The sequence below is a fragment of the Diadema setosum genome, chromosome 5 (assembly GCF_964275005.1).
Source record: "Diadema setosum chromosome 5, eeDiaSeto1, whole genome shotgun sequence".
Taxonomy (NCBI): domain Eukaryota; kingdom Metazoa; phylum Echinodermata; class Echinoidea; order Diadematoida; family Diadematidae; genus Diadema; species Diadema setosum.
The window spans coordinates 9,883,089-9,903,116 of NC_092689.1; the positions used below are offsets into that span (position 1 = coordinate 9,883,089).

At 38.0% G+C, this 20,028-nt stretch overlaps 1 protein-coding gene across 1 annotated transcript in view; it reads left to right on the forward strand.

The window, feature by feature from the left end:
* The first annotated feature begins 8,834 nt into the window (after window positions 1–8,834).
* The window catches only part of LOC140229070 (uncharacterized), a 56,964-nt gene continuing 45,770 nt past the window's right edge, over window positions 8,835–20,028 (forward strand). The window contains exons 1-2 of the mRNA XM_072309330.1: window positions 8,835–9,074; window positions 10,851–11,096. Of these exons, the coding sequence (XP_072165431.1) occupies window positions 9,024–9,074; window positions 10,851–11,096 (297 nt within the window). The 5' untranslated portion in view covers window positions 8,835–9,023. The remainder of the gene's footprint in view (window positions 9,075–10,850; window positions 11,097–20,028) is intronic.

The window sequence follows — 20,028 nt, forward strand, 5'->3', positions numbered from 1 at the left end:
ACAGTTATTCAATATGTTTCGAATGTTTTGAAGGCGATACGGTAATGTTCTGTTTTCAAAACATTACATTCTGGGTTTTATTTTATTATTATTATTATTCTCTATGAGCTCTATAGCTGATGGGTGCTGATGATTTCACTCCGATCAAAATGTAAATAAATTGTCGCGATCTACCATAATGACTGGCATTAATAAAAACCGCATTATTGTTGTACACATTATTGTGGTTTAGTGTTTTTTCCTGATGTGAATGAAAGTGAAACCTGTATCATATCATTGTGTGCAAATGTTCTCTTCCTGTGCGTTACAAGTTGTTTTCTTGAGTATGACTGGACGGCAGGACGGAGCATGGAGGAGACAAATTAACCACAGTGAAAGACACAATCCACCGTATGGAGTAAGTTAGAATATTGACATAAAGATTGTAGATATAACAACAGATAGTAGGTAGATAGATAGATAGAGAGAGAGAGAGAGAGAGAGATAGAGAGAGATAGTATAATAGATAGATTAGATAGATAATGCATAAATGGATAGAGAGATAAATAGACAGACAGCGATACGCTATACGTATATTACAGGACATACATACACATACAACATACACACATACACATACACACGTAGATTATACACACACGCATACATACATACATACAGAATACATACATACATACATACATACATACATTGATACATTGGTATATGGAGTGATAGATTTATAGTCAAAGAGATATAGAGAGAATCGGGGAGATGTGTAGGAGTGGAATATATATATATGTTAGCTCATAGTATGGACTGAACGCGAGATGACGCGGTTAACTAAAATAAAATAGAATCTGGTCCAAATGAGTACCGAGATGGAGAGAGAAACACACAGAGACATACAGACAAACACGAAAGCCAGACAGTCAGACACACAAACAAAAATGCGGAGAAAGAAACAGACGGAGTCAAACAAAAAATTGTGTAGGGCCTACACATAGAGAACTGAGGAAAAGATGGTTGGGAGAGAAAAGTCAAGATTGGTGTGACGAGAATAAAAAACATAAATCTTAAAGACGAAGATATTGATAGTATTAATAAACAAGCGAGAACGGATTCCCTTCCTGATGGGCATATAGAATTCAGTATATTTTGCTCTGTTCATGAGTTCGGTATTATCAGTGCAGAGAACTGCACACAAAAAAAGTGAGCTTTGAATAGCAAAAGAAAAAGAAAAGCAAAACAAAACAAAGCAAAACAAATCAAAACAAACAAAAAACACAAAAATAGGTTGTCGAACTTTGAACCGCTCCTTGAAGCGGTTCCATGACATTTGCTCCTGTGACAATAATTGCGTCCATGAACTTTCTGCACGCTAATCCAGTCATAAATTCTACCCACAAACATAACCCTATACCCCTAATCATAATCCTCATTAAATAAGCTAAACCTAAAACCCTCACAACCCTATATAAGCCTAACCCGAAGTCCGTGAAGAAAATAAGACCGGAGCAATGTTGTCGCAGGAGCATAAAAGTCTTGTTTACCTTTGGGAGCAGTGATTTAAAAAATTCAAGATACATGTATCACATTTGATTCATATGTGTAGGTCAGTTGTATCACAAACATCATACCATATACAATTTTCGCAAAGAGATATCACTGTTTTTCTCAATAAACCATAACTGTAGACGGTTAAGTCAGAAAACGTTTTTATTATAACTACAGTTCACATTTGGTATATTTAACAAATTATACTGATTCAAATTTTACATTGGTTGTTTCTATCTCTAACTCACATTTTAGAACTATTTTGTAGCAGAAATGCTGGGTTTTTGTTTCATCTTCAAATGGTAAATTATGCCTATAATGTCGTGTCACCCCTTGAAGCACATTTCTCCCCTTTGAGTATACAGTTCGACCTCGATTATCCGGCCTCCTTTTATCCGGAAATCTCTATTATCCGGACGCGTTCACGCAGTGAAGGACTTTTTTTTTTCATCCCAAAAAAAAAAGTGACTTTCATTGATCTATTTCACTAATTTCATAAGATGTGCATGATAGGTTTCTCAATATCTAATGAGGTAAACCATGTATGATTTCACATAAAGATATACTTTATTTTTGTGAAGAAGGGACTAATTTTGCGCAGGCTAGCATAGATTACACCACTGTTGCGGGGTACGCTACCTGCCTATAGCTGTCAGTGCACTGGGACGGCAGCTATACATTAACATTGTGTCTCCCATATCCGGCCAATTCGCTTATCCGGATGAGCGCCGGTCCCGACATGGCCGGATACTGGAGTAATCGAAGTCGAACTGTAGCATGTTTACAATCTTAACGTAACGTTGATATCGAAACTACTAGGGGGTTCATGTTATTCCACGCTACATGTTTAAAGGGGTAAACGCACCAACCAATGAATTCATACGGCAGCAAGAGTTAGGATGTTTTCGCATGGATAGTATAATGTGATTCGGCGGTGAAACAATACTGCATCTTTCCTTCGCTGTGGACAATAGAACTATAAGGGACATTTCGAGATTTTGTAAGGCGAAGATATTTTTTTTTTCGTTGTATGGAGGATATTTTAGTTATTGAAAATGGCATCTTTTGAATGTAATCTTAAGTAGAGTGTGCCACTGATACTGTACGTCTGTCAAGACTGGAGATATTTCATGAGAAAAAAAGGCAGTGCATGTTTCTTTGTTTGTTTTTTTTTTTCGATTCAGATCAATCTATTTCACTCCTCCTGAGAGCAACAACGAAACCGACAAGGTTGAATGACTCTCAGATTAACACATCAATCATGTTATTACATCATTCATAGTATTACGAAATATGAACAGACGATATAATCACATTGATTCAATTATTATTTCTATTCAGTGTTACAGTATACACAGTACACGTAAGCCGCCAATATAGGCCTACCGCCAGGCGTCTGCGAAAGAAATGACACGCCCTCATCCGTTGTCTTTCTGTAGATAATTTCATGAGGAACCACTTTCTCTTCTAGAATTTCCTCTAGGAGTACATTCTCCTTTAAACACTATTAGCAACTTAACTAAATATCTTGGTCACACTACCCCGTCCTATGTCATCCACTCAACTCCTTGGTCTGATTCAGTACACAATATGACACGCAGAGCTTTGAAGTCTCTGACAGTCATGTCTGAGGACACGGTCGCGACACCGCCCTCTTTGTCGGTACTATAGATTACACTATACGTTCATAAAATGTTGATGTATTGATAGCCACACTTGCTGGAATGGCAATTGTCATGGTAACGACAAGAATCTGGTTTGCTGATTAGCTGTTGCTAATATGGGAAATTGCCATTCCAACAGGTTGCTATCCTATAATGTATTTAATGAAACGGGGACCTGGGTACCATTTCATTAAAACGTTGGTATATGATAGCAACTCAGTTGCTGAAATAGCAATTGTCATGGTAACGACAAGAATCCAGCTTACGGATTAGCTGTTGCTATATGGGAAATTGCCATTCCAGCAAGAATTGCTATCCGAGCATCTTTTATGAAACGGGGCCCTGGTGTCACGCACATGACAGTCTGCGGAAAGTTATATCACTTGCACCCGGCGACTTCCATACTGTCTTTTGAACAAAATAACTTAATATGAAAAAAATAAAAGGAAAGAATAAGATAGAAAAAAGGAGGAAGAAGGAGAAATGAATTAAAGAAAGGCATCTATCGCCTACATGTTATCATTCGACAATTTGTCGAGTATGAAATTGATACCGTACTGTACATATTAGATTCTTAAAGCTCTATAATTATTTTCAGTGACGTAAAGTTATGCTACACGAACGTAACCCCGATTGTTCTTTTTGAGAGAACAAGAAGTGAATTAATGTATAGAGAGACGCACATTGATAACGTTGCGCTGTCTACACAATGCAAAGACAATGTGCAGAGAGTGCAAACTGAATTTCATATTACTATTCCTCGCGCGTGTCTGTCTAAGACGTCAGTAAGGGGTAAGAAGTTTCATACATTCATGACGTTATACTTTGATAAGACGGACCATTATCCAAACAGTGTCATCATTGATGATACCTATGCAGTCTGGGAATGGATTCGCTCAGACAAACCGTTGAGGGCTCAAATCAGAAAACATCGGTGTGCAATATTCCATCCTTACTGCCTATTATGTTGAAGTGGGTGACATTCGTTACTAGTATTCGTTAAGGTTCGTGTATACTCCGAAAACAAAATAAGGTTTGTTATTCCGAAGGGTTCGTTATTCTGAAACACAAAAATTCTCTATACCTAGATTAAATCGTTAATCCGAAAATGAAAAAGGGTTCATTAATATAAATATTACTTAAGCTATTTTTCGAATCCGAATATGAGATGTGGTTCGTTATTCCAAAGGTATGTAATCCGAAATGTTAATCCGAAAGGGTCTTTAATCTGAAAATTAAAAGAAGGTGCGTACACTAATGAACCCTCAGAATTAAGTTCAAGTTCAAGTTCAAATTTATTTTCATATTTCCATTTTCTCAATGATGAGATTACAAAATTATTGACAACAAAACAAGAATACAAAATATATATACAATGATGTCTTTTGATTGTAGAAGAAAAAGAAAAAGAAAATATACTTGACACAAATGTACATGGTCATATCGTGTGAAAATGTCACTAGTAAGTATAAGAAATATGATGGGGCTACATAAAAGCTTTAAAGCTTGTAAAACTGTAGGTTCCCGAGTTCATAGGCATATAATTTTACAATTTAGAGAATTAAGAAACCTTATACCGGTAATTAGATTAACAAACCTTCGGAATAACGAACTGTAATCGTTAAGTTGATTAAATGAGTAAAGTAAAATCAGACCAACAGAATGAGAGAGCTAGGTTTCCTTTAAAACATGTCTAAAACGTTCACAATCCGATGGTTCGATTGCATTTTTGTGTGCGTGCGTGCGAGTATTGTACAGGCTTATTATGTGTGTATAGACATTATAATACACACATAATCATGTTAATATTCATGTGCACGAGAGAGAAAGAGGGAGAGGGAGAGAGATTATAGGGCCGTATCTTCATGTCAGTTTTACTATTCAAATAGTCACAAAAAAACAACAACATTACTGATAGTCTATTCACATTACGTCTGTACACTTTCAATCATATATATTTAAATATATATATATATATATATATATATATATATAATATACACTGCAATAATAGATATTCGTTGGCATATGTTTATGTTGTTTTCCTCCATATTTTCTTTGCACTAAATAATATACACTGCGTTGCAATGTATAAGCCTTCTATACGAGACATTTTGCAATCCTATAGTTGCAAAGATAAAAGCTGTGCTTTATATACTTGCTCAATCATTTTCCACTTATATTCTCTTGATATACTATAATTATGATATATACATGTATTATTATACTATGTATATTAATCATAGATATGTGTGTGTGTGTGTGTGTGTGTGTTCTCCTACAACATTTTCTGTAAATACCTATATTCAAGAAATAGTGACATAAATTATAACATTCAGACCCTGTAATTTTAGGTATGGAAATTAATTCATGCATTGCCTAGTGTCCCATTATTATTTGTCTTCACTCTAGTCTTGATGCAAGGAGTATATTCAGGCCTCCTTATCCCTTCCTTATTGTTTCTCCTGTATCTACCATTGAATTGTACTCTGTTAGTTTTACCAACCCTACGAACAGTATGTTGCGAGAGTGACATTGACCAGTGACAGCAAAGGACAACCACTCTAGAAGATAGTCCATTAGCAGCCCCGAGGGGAGTAGTCAAGACCGCTGGTATTTCACCCCATTTATGATACAAAGTTAAGTTGCTGTTACTACCCTAAGTTAGAGAGGAGCACATTAATGCAGCGGCATCCAGGGATAAGTCTACAATGTGAATAGGTCCAATGCACAGAAGGTCCATTGATGTAGATGAGGTGTTGGTTTTCCTAAACAAATTGGAGTTGTGTGGGGCCTTTGTCTTAACCACATGCTTGTTTGGTTGTTTTTGTTTTTTTTTTTCTGTAAAAGCTCTAGTCTTCACCCTCTCACTACCATGAAACAGTAACCCTATGTTAATTCTAGTGTATTTATAGTCAGTAGTGGAACTAAATGGGGGTAAGCATCAAGTGTGAAAGTAGGAAACTTTGGGAGTGCCTCGCCCAAGCTGGTTTCAGCCATCTTTGGTGAGAGCAAATTGTGACGGCAAAGGGACAAGACATGCCTGTGTTATACTTGAGTTTCATCTAGATACTCAATGTTTCAGTTTGCTTGATTTTGATCAAGATGCCCCTTTCCGGTCTTTCAGAATTCCAACCCATATCTTTTGAGGTCATCACCGTGATACTGTTTGTAGAGACCCCATTCTCGGTTACCAAGGCAACGCTCTCCCCCTGGTGCTGGATGCAAGACAGATATACACACAAGGCTGATGATTTCTCCTAGCCAAATATACCTTCTATAAGCCCCAGCTAGATTAAGTTCATTATATTCTTTGTAGTAATGTCCCTTTGTACTGCTGTTTCTCATGATATTGATTCGAGTCTAAAAAGATTTATTGTGTATGTTGTCTCATTTGTTTGCAACTTGCGTTTGGTTACTATGCAATTCTAATGTATACCAACTCGGATTGTTTTGCTTAATGAGAATATGGAAACTTTGTTTTGAACTCAGTCTCTGACTAATAGACTGATGTAAACAAAGGTTCCATCAAACTTATACCTTTCTGTTTTAGTATTCTTTTTTGTTGTATCATTATAAAATCTCCTGTCTAAACTAAACCCGAACTGGGCCAGGTTTTTTTTTTTTAAAGTAAAACCTGTGACACATATAGCCATCGTTTTCACTTAACTTTAAAAAGAAAGAAAAGAAAAGAACCTATTTACCATTAATTTACATGACGATAACTTCATAACTCCAACCAACATTTTGCCTCAAACCCGTCGCAGCCACTGATCAGAGTGGTCGCAATCCGAAAATGCATTGCGCCATCTATTGTTACAGCTGTGACACGCAATAATGGCCACTCGACAGCTGCAAGGATGATATATATCGGTGCTGAGGAAGTAAAGTGCATTCAATTTTTGTTTCGTTAATTGGGTAAATCTGTTTTGTTCCCCCCCCCCCCCACCCTCTCTTCAAGCGAGCATGCATGCCGTGACATGATGCAGAGCAATTTACTTGTTACTCTATACGGGACTGTATAGGCCTACATTTTTCATTATACTATAAACACAATAAAGTAAATACCTACAATTCGAAATGAAAGGCATAATTTACCATATGCAGATGAAACAAAAACCCAGCATTAGTGCTTTAAAATAGTTCTGAAATGTGAGTTAGGGATAGAAACAACCACTGTAAAAATTTGAGTCCGTATAGTCGATGTTAAGTATTGTTAAATTCACAAAATGTGAACAATAGTTATAATAAGAATGCTTCCAGAATAAACCGTCTACAGTTACGGTTTGTTGAGAAAAATACTGATATCTCCCTATATTTTAGCCGTTATTGCGAAAATGTTATATGGTAGGATGTTTTGTGAAACAACAGACCTACACATATGCATCAAATGTTATATCTTGAACATTTTTAAAATCACTGTTCCCAAAGGTAAACTGGACCTTGAAGGCCTTTGTATCAGTTTTAATGATTCGTGGAGGTCATTTTCGTTGGAACCACAGTCTACACAAAGATTTACTGAACATCAATGCGTCAATATAATCCCATGGTGCCCAAACATGAATGGAACCCGTGTAGACAAGGATCGAAAGGCATACTAGCATGCCACAAGAATAAAACAAACAAACAAACAAAAACCAACAACAAGCAAAAAAACAAAACAATTTAAATGTTCATATCTAAATAATCAACAAACAAGAAAACAAAACCAATACAAAAATAATAATAAAGAAAGCGAAAAGGAAGACAAAAAAGACAGTGAGAGATGAAGGAACCAATAATGATTCATGCGTTTGAATATGATTAGTAAAAAGTGAAATCGTCATCAATCACTTTGTTTGTTTGTTTGTTTTTTTTTTTTTTGTATAGTCGATGTGTTTGGGTCCGAAAGCCATTCACCAGCATCCTCTGATGTTCCTCTAGAGAGGAGGTAGGAAAGCAGAGATGTCTGTTCAAATTAGATATAACAAAAAGACAGGAAAAGAGGGGCAAGGAAAGGGGGAGGGAGAGAGAGGGAGGGTGAGGGAGGGGCTAGCGCTGAAAACATTTCCCCCCCTCCCCTTTCTTTCGAAGCTGTGGTTTGAATGTATAGGCCGGATGCTGTGAGTTTAACCCTGGAAATTTAAAGGGGATGTATTGAGCGTGCGACGATTCAGATTTTAACTGTTAATTAGAAACCACTTATATGAAATATCAAAGAGAAGTTCATTTGATGAAAATCAGCACACGGGTCAGCGGGTGGTTTGTTTTCAAGAAAAAATCAAGGCGTCTGGGAAACAGCCTAATCCACAATATCGGCGAACGAAACGCAAAAAGCTTGCTGTCTGTCGTCTGAATGCTCACGGAGCTCTAGCTCTGTGCATAGGTCATCCTACGTAGTGTGCTGGGAATCTTGCGTAGAGCTAGCTCGCTATACTAGCTGTGTTGTATGCAGGAACCGGATCCGCGAGCATGTTTGAACATGTCCAACCGGTACTGCAGAGAGGCCGAGAAAAGTACCATGTGAGTGAATGAACATCAGAAACAAGTGCATTCATGCCCGCTTCAAATTAGAATGCCGGACTGAAATCAAAAGATAAGGTAAATGGAAGAGTTTAGTCATATTGTTGTCGATCAGTGAGGTGGTAAGGTTACTCGTAAGCTGCTCTCGAGGCGGATTTTCGGGGTCTTTTTTGTTTGGAGCAGATAGCAGCTCGCAGGGGAGACACATTTATTGTATCGGGGAACTTCGGCGAGGGGAGCTGCCGAGGGAGCGCTGTGCCCGTTGTTCTTCGGGCGTGCACTGTAGCAGATGGATAAACCCGTTTCACTTTCAGAATTTTGATGGCGAATGTTGAATACACAATGGGTCAAATGCTGGTGGAACATGTGATGGTAATGTAACCATTTAATTGTTCTAGTAAGGCCTACTTCTATTTTTATTTTTATTTTTTTTTAAAGAACTTGATTAGGGTGTTTAATTCCTCTCCTAATTTAAGGCAAGCCTTGGGCTTTCCGTTCAATTCCAATATTTTCACACTCAATAAATAGAATAAAATATGACTTGGCTGATAAGTGAGATGAAAAGACAAATTCAAAGGCAATGCTAATGACATTAAAACACAAAGATCCATGAATATTGTTTGAAAGTCCAAAAGAAAGTGGAAGTAAATTTTGTGAATGTGAATATTTTACACATTACAGGGAAGTCGACTTGAGTCTTTAGTCCGACACTGCACTGGTAGGCCTACTGTGGTACTACTGGTAGAGACAGGATATGTTAATCTTTTACTAGATAATGTTCCCTTTTTGATTATTACTAGATACTGTATATCTTGCCCTCATTTCGAGTTCTATAATTGTAATTTGCTATGTTTCACCTGGTAGTTCATGTAAAGTAGCCTACCTTACAAAAACAAAAACAACGAAAGAAGTGAAAGTCGACTCATTCTTGTCATTCACTGGAATCGCACTAAGAACTGTGCGACTCCTGTAGCATGTCTCACCAGCGAGGTGGAAGAGAGCCACCTCCCTGGTCTCACTGTGTCCTCCCCTTCCCCTCTTTTATTATTTTCAATTCATCATCCATTGTTTTGTGTCACAGTACTATACTATAGAATCTAAACACTAGCAATACATGTTACACCATCATGGCATTTGCTTCCGACAAGGCTCCACTGTACTGGCCAGCATATGTTATGATCCACAATGATTCAGATTCCAAGGTGCAGTTTGGTACTGTAATCAATGAACCAAATAAATGCCTCCTCTACACCATTTACTCACTGAGCTGCACGGGCTGCAATTGCACGGAGAACGCTCATCTCTATACTTGTAATGGCCTGGGTTTAGACTCTAGACATTGAAGTTCTGTATTTTACCTTGATTAATACCTTAAGGCTGCGATATTGGGCATATTATACAGAACTTATTTGCCCCTCTGCATCCTTGTGAGTCTTGCTGCAAATATCTTTTGCACTAATATTTGCATAAATAGGGCAAGAGCATCATTGATAGGAATTTAGTATCTGGATCATACAATGTAACGGTTGAATTTTTTCCATGCCTTCTCTAAATTTAATTTGAAGGAGTTTATACTGTTGCTATTGGTGGCTTGAAGTGATAGGCTGTTCCAGAGGTTTACAACATGTTGAGAAATTCGTTTGTCGTGTTCCTTCTTTGTTGTCTACAACACCCTAACCTTACCTTGATACAGTGTACCTTGATGCAGTAATCCCTGTTTGCAGCTCTAATGCGAAGCTATACTATACCAATCTGAAAATATTAAAAATCCAATAACAGATGAAATGAGATGACTGCGGAACATTGTCTCTCAAAGAAATTTGTAAAACATCGGTATAAAATTATTTCATTTTTATTTATCTATTTATTTATTTGTGTATGTGTGGGGGGGGGGGGAATTTTATCTCCAAGCATTAATTTATAGCTAGTCATAGATTGACAGCTACAGTGTAGAGATATAGCTGTTTTTTATTTTACATACATGTGGGTGTGTGTGTGTAATTTTTGTTATTAGCACAATGTTGGTTAAGAGGTTAAGAGTTAGAAGAATTTGCTTGAATGATATGTGAGTGGACATTATGTTATCACAAGAAGCAGTTTATTTTTGATTCCCCCTTGTTATGTATTTTTTTTTTTTTCATCGTACAGATGCCAAAGTCCAGAAAGCGCAAAAGGAAACAGTCTTCTAGCAGTACACAGCAACCGAATAGGAGACGACGTCAGTCATCGAGTTCACAAAGCTCGTCTGAACGCCACGGTCTGGGCGTGCATCGGACGGTCATCGCAGTCTCTCACAAGGTCACCCCACAGCTGGGGAGTAGTGCAGAGGAGATGGCGAGTGTGCTCGGAAGCGAGCTGAGACCAGAGCATAAACTGCCCAAGAAAGAGATCTGGGTAAGTTGTGTTCTATGATAGCTAAGCGTTGAAAAAGAAAGTGCTTTCCAAGTAATTAGATAGAATTTATCTTTTTCTTGTAAGTATTTACAGGTCCCAATTATCTTCCATAAATTTTGCAAGTCAACCTCCCATAGAGACTATTTATTCATTTTTTTATTTATTCATTCATTTATTTATTTTAGTGTTTTCTTAAACTGTGGCTCTGAGGATGGCACTCAAGTATCTAAGTTGAGTTAGAATTTTTGTTACTGCAGTTGAGGTTTAGACTATTAACCATCTATTGGAACATCATTTTTTTGTTTTGCTGAATTATCTTGTGTAGCATTTGCATTTGTTCATTGTTAGCAAAAAAAAAAAAAACCCATTAGGCCTACATTTAGCCTGCACATTGAAAAGTTCTGGGCTCATAGCCTTTCATCTTATCACCTGTATGGTAATTTCTAATTGATGCAGATGATAGAGTAATTTCAAAGAGGTCCTCCTCAGGAAAGGTGTTATGAGAAGTTGCAGTTGCACATGTTTGTGTATATGTGTGCCTACATAAATATGCTTGACTGGGACTGTGTAGCTGAATGCCGTCAACAGGCCGCCCATATTCTTGTGCATTCTCAGTTACACAAGAAAATAAGTGGTCATAATTCATCACAAAGAGAATGTGTATGTGTCTGTATGTGTTTGTATGAAGTGATATGAGTGATGCTATGATGACTCTCATATATTTTTTCATGATAACAGGGCAAGTTGACATCAAAAAGAGATTTTTCCTTTCCCCTTATCAGCCTTTTAAGAAGCAGTTTGGATGTTTTAGATGCAATGAAATGTTTGTGCTCATTGAACTTTGCTGTAATACTAATATGGAGAGAGGTGGAGCAGGTGATTTGAATTGCTTTCAACCTACCTTTTTATTTGGGAACAACATTTTATGTTTGTTGTGCGATAGCAAAGTTGTGAAGTCCAGTAAATGTAAGGAGCATATCTCTTTTCAAGTCCAGTCCTTCAAATTCAGAAGAGTGACAAAGGTCCATTTGGTCTCCTGAAGCTGATATATAGTATGGTTGCTTTAGGGGCAGCTTTTATTTTACTGCATTTACAAGTACGTGAGGGACCCTGGTGCGAGTAAACTGCGAATGTACACAGTGGAAAGCTTGGCCAAAAGCCAATCACCCTGCATTGTTAATCATTGGACAAAGTGTTCGTTTTGGCGGGAAAAAGAGCCATTGTGTTTGAACTTGTAAAGAAATGTCAAGCGCGGGAACTGAACGAGATATGACTGTGGGTGCACATGGGGGCAGCTGCTAAGTGCTGTAACTTGAACTCATCAAATGCTTGACGTTGTCAGGTTGTCCAAAAGTCTCCTATCAGCTGTTGTTTGTTTAAATAGGTTTACATAGTGATACCAGTAGAGGTTTTGATACTCTGCTGATGTGAGCAGCGTATCATTCAATATGGCATGAACTTCTGTTTGCCATGTATGGACAATAAATTGATGTCCTACCAATTGGGTCAACATGTATGCTCAAACTGCCCTGGATGGCAATTGTCAGCAGTATTCTTATCCTGACACCGGATGAATGCGTATTATCACTACTGTCACTGTGGTAGATACTAAACCTGCCACTCTGTTCAAATTTGTAATCAACATTTGTCCCTGGGTGCTTTTAGTTCTATTTGATGTTATAACAAACAGGGAACTTTGACATTAGCTGCTAGTTTGAGTTTCATCCCTTTTGCAGGAGTTGGAGTGGACTGGGTCCAAAGGGGGGGGGGGGTGGGAGATGAGGAGGATGGGATAGAATTAATGAATTCCAGTCTCCAATGTTAAGGGGAAAAAATCCCAAAGAAGTAGAATGGTGCCTGCAGCTGGTTGACTGCTCATGCATGCACTCGCTGTGCTATTTCTGCATTCATGAACCAACATGTGCATAGATGAAGCTGGGATTGACAATAATAGGATAATGTAATGGGGCATAGTGTGCTAGACATTGGCAGGGGAAAAAAAAGTCAACTACTGTTTGCTGTCTAGCTGATCAGCATGCTGGCATAATCTTGAGTTACAAGCAAGTTCGTACATGATCGAGCATGTTCCCTTGATTCTCCATGAAAATTTGTGACATTACTGGCATCCTTCCAGCTCTTGTTTACCACATTGTTTGTGGCGGCGCTCAGCTCATTTCAATTAAAGCCACAAATGTGACATTTTGAATTCATATAACTTGTCTTTAGTTTTGAACCTTGCACCGAACTGTGTGACAAGTACAACTGTAGGATAAAATATAAAATATTCTTCATATACTGTATGCTTTTTTATGTTAGTTCCTGAACAACCAGTGTTTGTGGTTCCTGATCTTGGGCAAGATTTGTCCAATTTGCTATTCAGGGAATAATATTCCTGGCATCGCATCGCAATTTGCTATGCATTTTTACACCACTGCTACACAAACTAACTATTATTAACTATTGTGTAGCAGTTTTCTTCCATAGAAGTGTACAGGATACCATTTGAAATGATTGTTCAGCAGCTGAAATTGCTAAATCAAATTTGAGTTGGAATATTATTCCCTGCTATTACATGATATGGCTTCACTATCACTCTCAATAGTTGTATATGCACGAGAGAGCATATTAAAAATTCATGATATCGACTTTCAAACAACACATAATCCTGATGTTGCTGGTGTGTGTAACTCATAACCCTGATTAGAGTCCTCTGGAACATGGCACAACCTTGAGAGGTTGTGCCATGTTCATGCCAGACGATGAGGCTCTAAACGGTCGTGGCATAAAGCATCGAGCATGAGTCTGGAGTGAGTCCGGTGTGAGTCTGGTGTGAATGTCGTGCTCGGCAGGCTAGCATGAGTCTAGTGCAACCTCTGAGAGGTTGTGCCATCTTGACACCAGATGAGGGGACTCTATTAAACGGTCTCAGCGTGAATATGGCATGAACACGGCACACACTTCCGGTGACCTGCACTGTTCATGGCAGAGTGCTATTCATAATGTACGTACCCGGTATGTGCGCACGAGAAACTGCCGCCTCTCTGGAGGAGAGACACCCGCCCACTGGTTTCCATAGAAACATATACCATGCCAACCCGCCAACCTCCATGTTGACTCTACATGGGGGTTTCTCTGACCCCCACTGAGTTTGTGTTTACAAAAAAGAAAATGCTTGTTTTTGTCTGGCATGTCCTCCAGAGGTCCTCCTGATGTCCTCCTAGACAGGGGGACTCAAGCTGGGTATCGGTCACTTCCCTGCAGATAGAGATGATGTGAAGTGAATTTTATACACAGTTCCACAGAGCATTAGAAAAAAAGTATTAGACTGTACCTTAATATATTTAATTAACTTTTGCAATTCATGTAGGAAAGTATGTCCCTCAGATTCCAAATGAATGAAGGGGGTGCACATTTGCAGCAGGGTACCTACAAAGCTGTACAATTTGTGTGTTCACTTGCTCAGGGCAAGCAGAACGATCTCAGTTACCCAGATTTTCTGCCCTATTGATATGTAAAATGCTATGTGAATAGAACTTTTAACTGTACAGTGTACACTGTACTTCTTCTTCTTCTTCTTCTTCTCGCTGGCACAATGTGCCTGGTTGATACTGTTTGCTGACTATTGCTAGTCACCAGGGGCGAACCACGAGGGGTTGACATCATTCGTCCATTTTCTTGTGTGTGTGGGTATAACAGGGGGACCACTTCACTGGGTTGGCACCCTGCTCTTTGCGATGAATGAATGAAGTGGGATCTTTTACGCACGTGAGTCGTGGGTAGCTCACACACGGGACCTCCTTTTAATGTCCTGTTTGAGGGACAGAGTGTTTTGCCTCAATTACTACACGAGACAGTATGACTTTAGAAACACACAACATTGCTCAGTGAGACGCGGAATTAGGTGATCCGAGTATCCTCTCGGATCACCTTCTGTATCTGTACGGATTCTTTCTTTTTTTTCTTTATTTCTCCCCAAAATTTGTGCAGAGGTTAACTCAGAAAGTGCTATGCCTATGAAGTTCAAACTTATACCATGTATGCATCATGTCCCAAAGACGACAAATCTAATGTATCATTGTGATCAGTCGACCGTGACGTCACTATGACGTCATTATATGAAAACACATTTTCATGCATATCTCATTAATGGAATTGTATATTTCAATGAAATTTACGTCACATATATTTCAAGCCAAGCGCATTTTAATCATATCCTCAAAATTTATTTTTATTTCAAAACGCGCGCGTACGCGCGCGTTGAAATATTTGTATGCTCAAATCCAGCTCAAATTTTTTTTGCACACGTTTCAGACCATTTGGAGCATTTTTTGAAAAATTGAAAAAATCGGACGGACGCGTACGCGCGCGCACATATACGCACGCACAGCTAATATGAAATAGAAATTTTCAATTTTTTCACACGGATCGGATGTCCGAAATGTCAAGGAATATTTCTACCAAGTTTCAAGTCGATCCGACTCAATATGACGTCATACGGGCCCGTCAAATTCAAAATTCCGCGCGTGCGTCAATGGGGATACACAGTGCAACTATGCCAAAAAACCGCCAATTTTAAATCGGATTTTACTCGTCAGGATGGACGGTAACCCCCCATTTTCTTTACATATTCTGAAAGGTGATGAGTTGTACATGTCATTTCATGGACTGGCTATGCTGATAAAATGAGTAAAAGATAACAAATTTCTTAATAAAGTAAAAAAAGTAAATTTTCAAAATGACGTCATCAAATTTCAAGTTTACTCGAGCGTATCTCACTAATCCTTTGCCAATTTTCACCCAAATTTCAATATGTTGTAGCTTATTTAATGTTCTTTCATAAATGTATTTAAACAATTTTGATTTGATGACGACATTACCTCGAAAAAATGGATTGAAGGTAACCTTGTCAAATTTGACCAGTTTACGTGTAATCTCTATGGGAGTGCAATTTTTATGGAAATGAAAATTGACATGACTATCTTTATCGAGCACTAGCTCACTTATGCTTCGGTGAATTTCTCTAAGATTTTATCATGGTGTAGCTGAGATGTAGGGCTATCGTAAGTGTGCCCTTTGTTTTTTCATACGTTGTCGGGATCACGTGAAAAAACTTGGTTGAAATTGAAGTTTATCTTCGATGTATTGCAATATTTCTTTCTTTTTGCATTTTTTTTGCAATAACTCAAGAAAAACAGCCCCTATCACCTTCATATTTTGCACATGTTTAGTTCATGTCACGAAAATTATTTCATAAAATTACAACTACTTGATCAGACGCCATCTTGGGTATGTAAATAAGGGTCAAAGGTCATAAATGTTTCATCCTGTATCTTGGTGAATACATGTCCTATCTTTCCCATATTTTGCACACGTAAAGACTATGTTACAGGAATCATTTCATAAAATAACCACTTTTTGCTCAGATGCCATCTTGTCTGTGCAAAGTGGGGTCAAAGGTCATATGTACTTCTTTTTCTATCTTTGCTATGACGTGTTATCTCTATGGGAGCGAATTTTTTAGATGTGAAAATTGACATGACTCTCTTTATCGAGCACTATCTTACTTATGCTTCGGTGAATTTCTCTCAGATTTTAATATGTTGTAGCTGAGACTTTGCAGTCTCAGGACTCGAATCATTGATTAAAAAAAAGATCGGATCACCTTAATTTGTCAGTGATGACAAATTACAATCTCTAGTTGAATCTGGTATCCTTAATTCTGAAGGGAGACGCGCTACTGACTGAGCCATATCACTGCCCCTGCCTCCAAAGTAGCTGGATTCAGGTGCATGCCACAACTCCTGGCCTACACTGTACTTAAGGCTTGGTATTACCATGCCTCATGCATTTACAAAACATACAGTATCATGCCATGGTAAATTGTGACTTTGAATGCCATAAAAGAGCATGTACAAATCTATCAGTTATTCACAGAAACATCCTGCTTAGAAAAGGAATTACATGTATCTATATATTGTTGTATTTCATTGGAAAAGATGATTGAGGCCTTAAGTTTTAGGAATAAGATGAAAGAAGTGATTCTGGCCTCTGAGGCCCATCACAGCCACTGGCAAAGATGTTGTTTGCCAGGTTTCTTATGACAAATGAGTCATATGTAACTTGATATAAGAAAAGTCTGTCTCCTTTTAACATGCCTCCCCCCCCCCTAAAAAAAAAAAAAGAAGGGAGAGAAGAATAAAAAACCAAGAATATGACAGAAAGACCAAAATCCTATTACCTCTAACTGCAGAGATTAGAGAGCTCAAGTTGGAGACTTTTATTAGCTGAGTGGTGATGTAGCCTCGAGGGTTACCAGGAGGAAGGCATCTTGAGTCACCGATAAGAGCTCTAGTATTTCATTATGTGGAGAGGGCGTTAGAGGGCGTCCCAGTTAGCACTCTTTCTAATAGGGATCCCCACTCTGAAAACCCGACTTTAATAATAAAAAGGGAGTTTTTGTTAGAATCACATTAAAAATATGTTATACTGTATATTTGTACCTGTTCTGACCTAGAAATGGTGATGAGTGATCACTGTAGTCAAGAGATAATAAGATTTCATATCTGTTTTAGTTGACATGCAGTGCCTTTAAATTGTACAACATTTATAACCATGTAGTGCTTCTATATTCAGCATGAACGTCACAAGATAATTCACACTGTGTATTGGTGCAGTTACAAAAAAAACAGAAGAAGAAGCTGGCATGCTGCAGTCTTTCACTTTCAACATATCTTGAAACTTTGTCGAAGTGTCAGTAATTACATGTAGAAAAAAGACAGGCTTGTCAGAAATAGGAAGGAAATCAACACTTTTATTTCAAAATAAAAGTATGCAGAACTCTTGAATAGTAATTTCTGAGGCAAGTAAACTTTTGTCTTGCACTATATTCTCCATAAATTCAGTGATCAGATGAAACAAATCGTTTAACGTATAATCATCAATTGACAGTCATTAAAGTTTTGATAGAGAGTATTCAGTGAAAAATTGAACAGCTTGCTTGAAAAAGGCTAATGGGTTGAAAAAACCATCCGTAAACAAGAGATGAAATTGTTAAAATTTTGATTGAAATTAGACAAAATTTGTGACTGACTTGATGCCAGCACATTTGGAAGTGACTTGTTACTGTATTTTCTCTCCCTAAGTTTTGGTTCATTGATAGCACACACACACACACACACACAGATTGACTTCTTGCTCATAATGGGCCTTTAGGGTTACGTTCATAATACAATTTGTACTAGTTGCTTAATGGGCCTTTAGGGTTACGTTCATAATACAATTTGTACTAGTCAGTCCCTTTGCACAGATCAATTTTTGTATAATTTCTCTAGAACAGTGATATCCAAACCAGTCACATTTTTAAATCATTATACTCTTGATATATAGTTTTATGGCTCTGCGTTTTGTCTCATTTCTGTACAGTGTTGCATCACCTCTATCATACACTAGTATTGATGGAGTACAGTAGTATGTCAGGACTCTGTCATGCCAGTGGAGGCCTTTCTTGCAGATGCAATTTAGATACATGGAGTTGAACATGAGGTCATTGATCTCACATGATCTTTCTTCATTGCTATGACCATGCCATCTTGCAAAAGTAGACTATCCTTTTAAATAAAGAAGCACTTACTCGCAGTTGTAATTTGCATATCTATATGAACACACCCATGGCACGAGGCACTGGCAAGTCTGGAGATGCACACACTGAGATTTAAATTATTTATATTTACTTGAAGTAAAAAAAGAAAAGAAAAGAAACAGAAAAAGAGAAGGGAAAATGAGAAGCATGTACAGACTTGTCACTTGAGTGTATGTCCCTGAGTTTGTGGGCAGTCCTGACTCATTATTTAGTCTGTCTGACTGACTAGTCTCAGCTGCAGACTTTGCTTTAGCTTTCTGTGGCTAACCGTGCTGAATCTTTTCAGCAGTTGACAGCTGTTTTCAGGTACATACAGTGTACCATGGGCCTACGAGGTCCCTGAGTGTACTATTGGGAATGTCACATGCTGCACATCAATTTGGTTTGGTTTATTTTGTTTGGAAGCCATGGTGTGCACATACTGTAAACGTAGAAATTTTTGTGTTTTTCACAAGAATCACTTGACCTCAGAACACCATGCATACAATTTTAGTTAAACTGTAGGCTAAATGAGCAGGGGTCGCACTTAACTTTTTTTTTAACTGGCCAGGCGGACTACTTAGAATCAATTTTGATACTGAAGCGATTTTTTGGCTAGCCAGACGGACTAGTAACTTCAGAATTTTATGATTTTTAGCTAGTCCGACGTGATTTTGGGTGGCCAATGGCCAGCGGACCATCGCCAATTTCGAACCCTGATGAGAAATGAAAAGTTTCTCAGATTTACTAAAAACCACAGAAAGGTATTAATGAGCATTTAAAGGTGTCTTGTGTAGCAAAAGGTTGAACCTCTTTGGACTTTCTTAAATTTTATAGTGAGTGGCCAGTATTTTGATTTGTTTCAGGATTCAAGAAGTGTCTTATCTTATGGACCACTCAATTCCAGTGCCTTGCAAATGAGGGGAGTTATGCAATGGACAAGTCCCAGAATAAGAAATGGTAATTTGTCATCTAGGAAATACAGTAATGCCTGAAATGTGTTTTTAATAAGTGATTGCATTTACCTGTAGTTGGTTTGGATGAGGATATCAGACACATTGAAGAACTTTGGTGTAAATCCCAAGTCCATTTTCAAATGATATGATGCTGTGCAGATAATCTATTGTAGCTCATATGAACTGTTGTAAGATTTCACCTTTAGGGATAGGGGTACAATTTGTACATTGTTCAGGAGGCATGTAGGTGCCTGGACCAAATGGGCCAGACGAAGTCTTCTCCCAATTAGCAGTACAACCAGGTCTATACACTTTGATACAGAGTTACAATTGTAAAGAATGTACTGTTCATGACAGT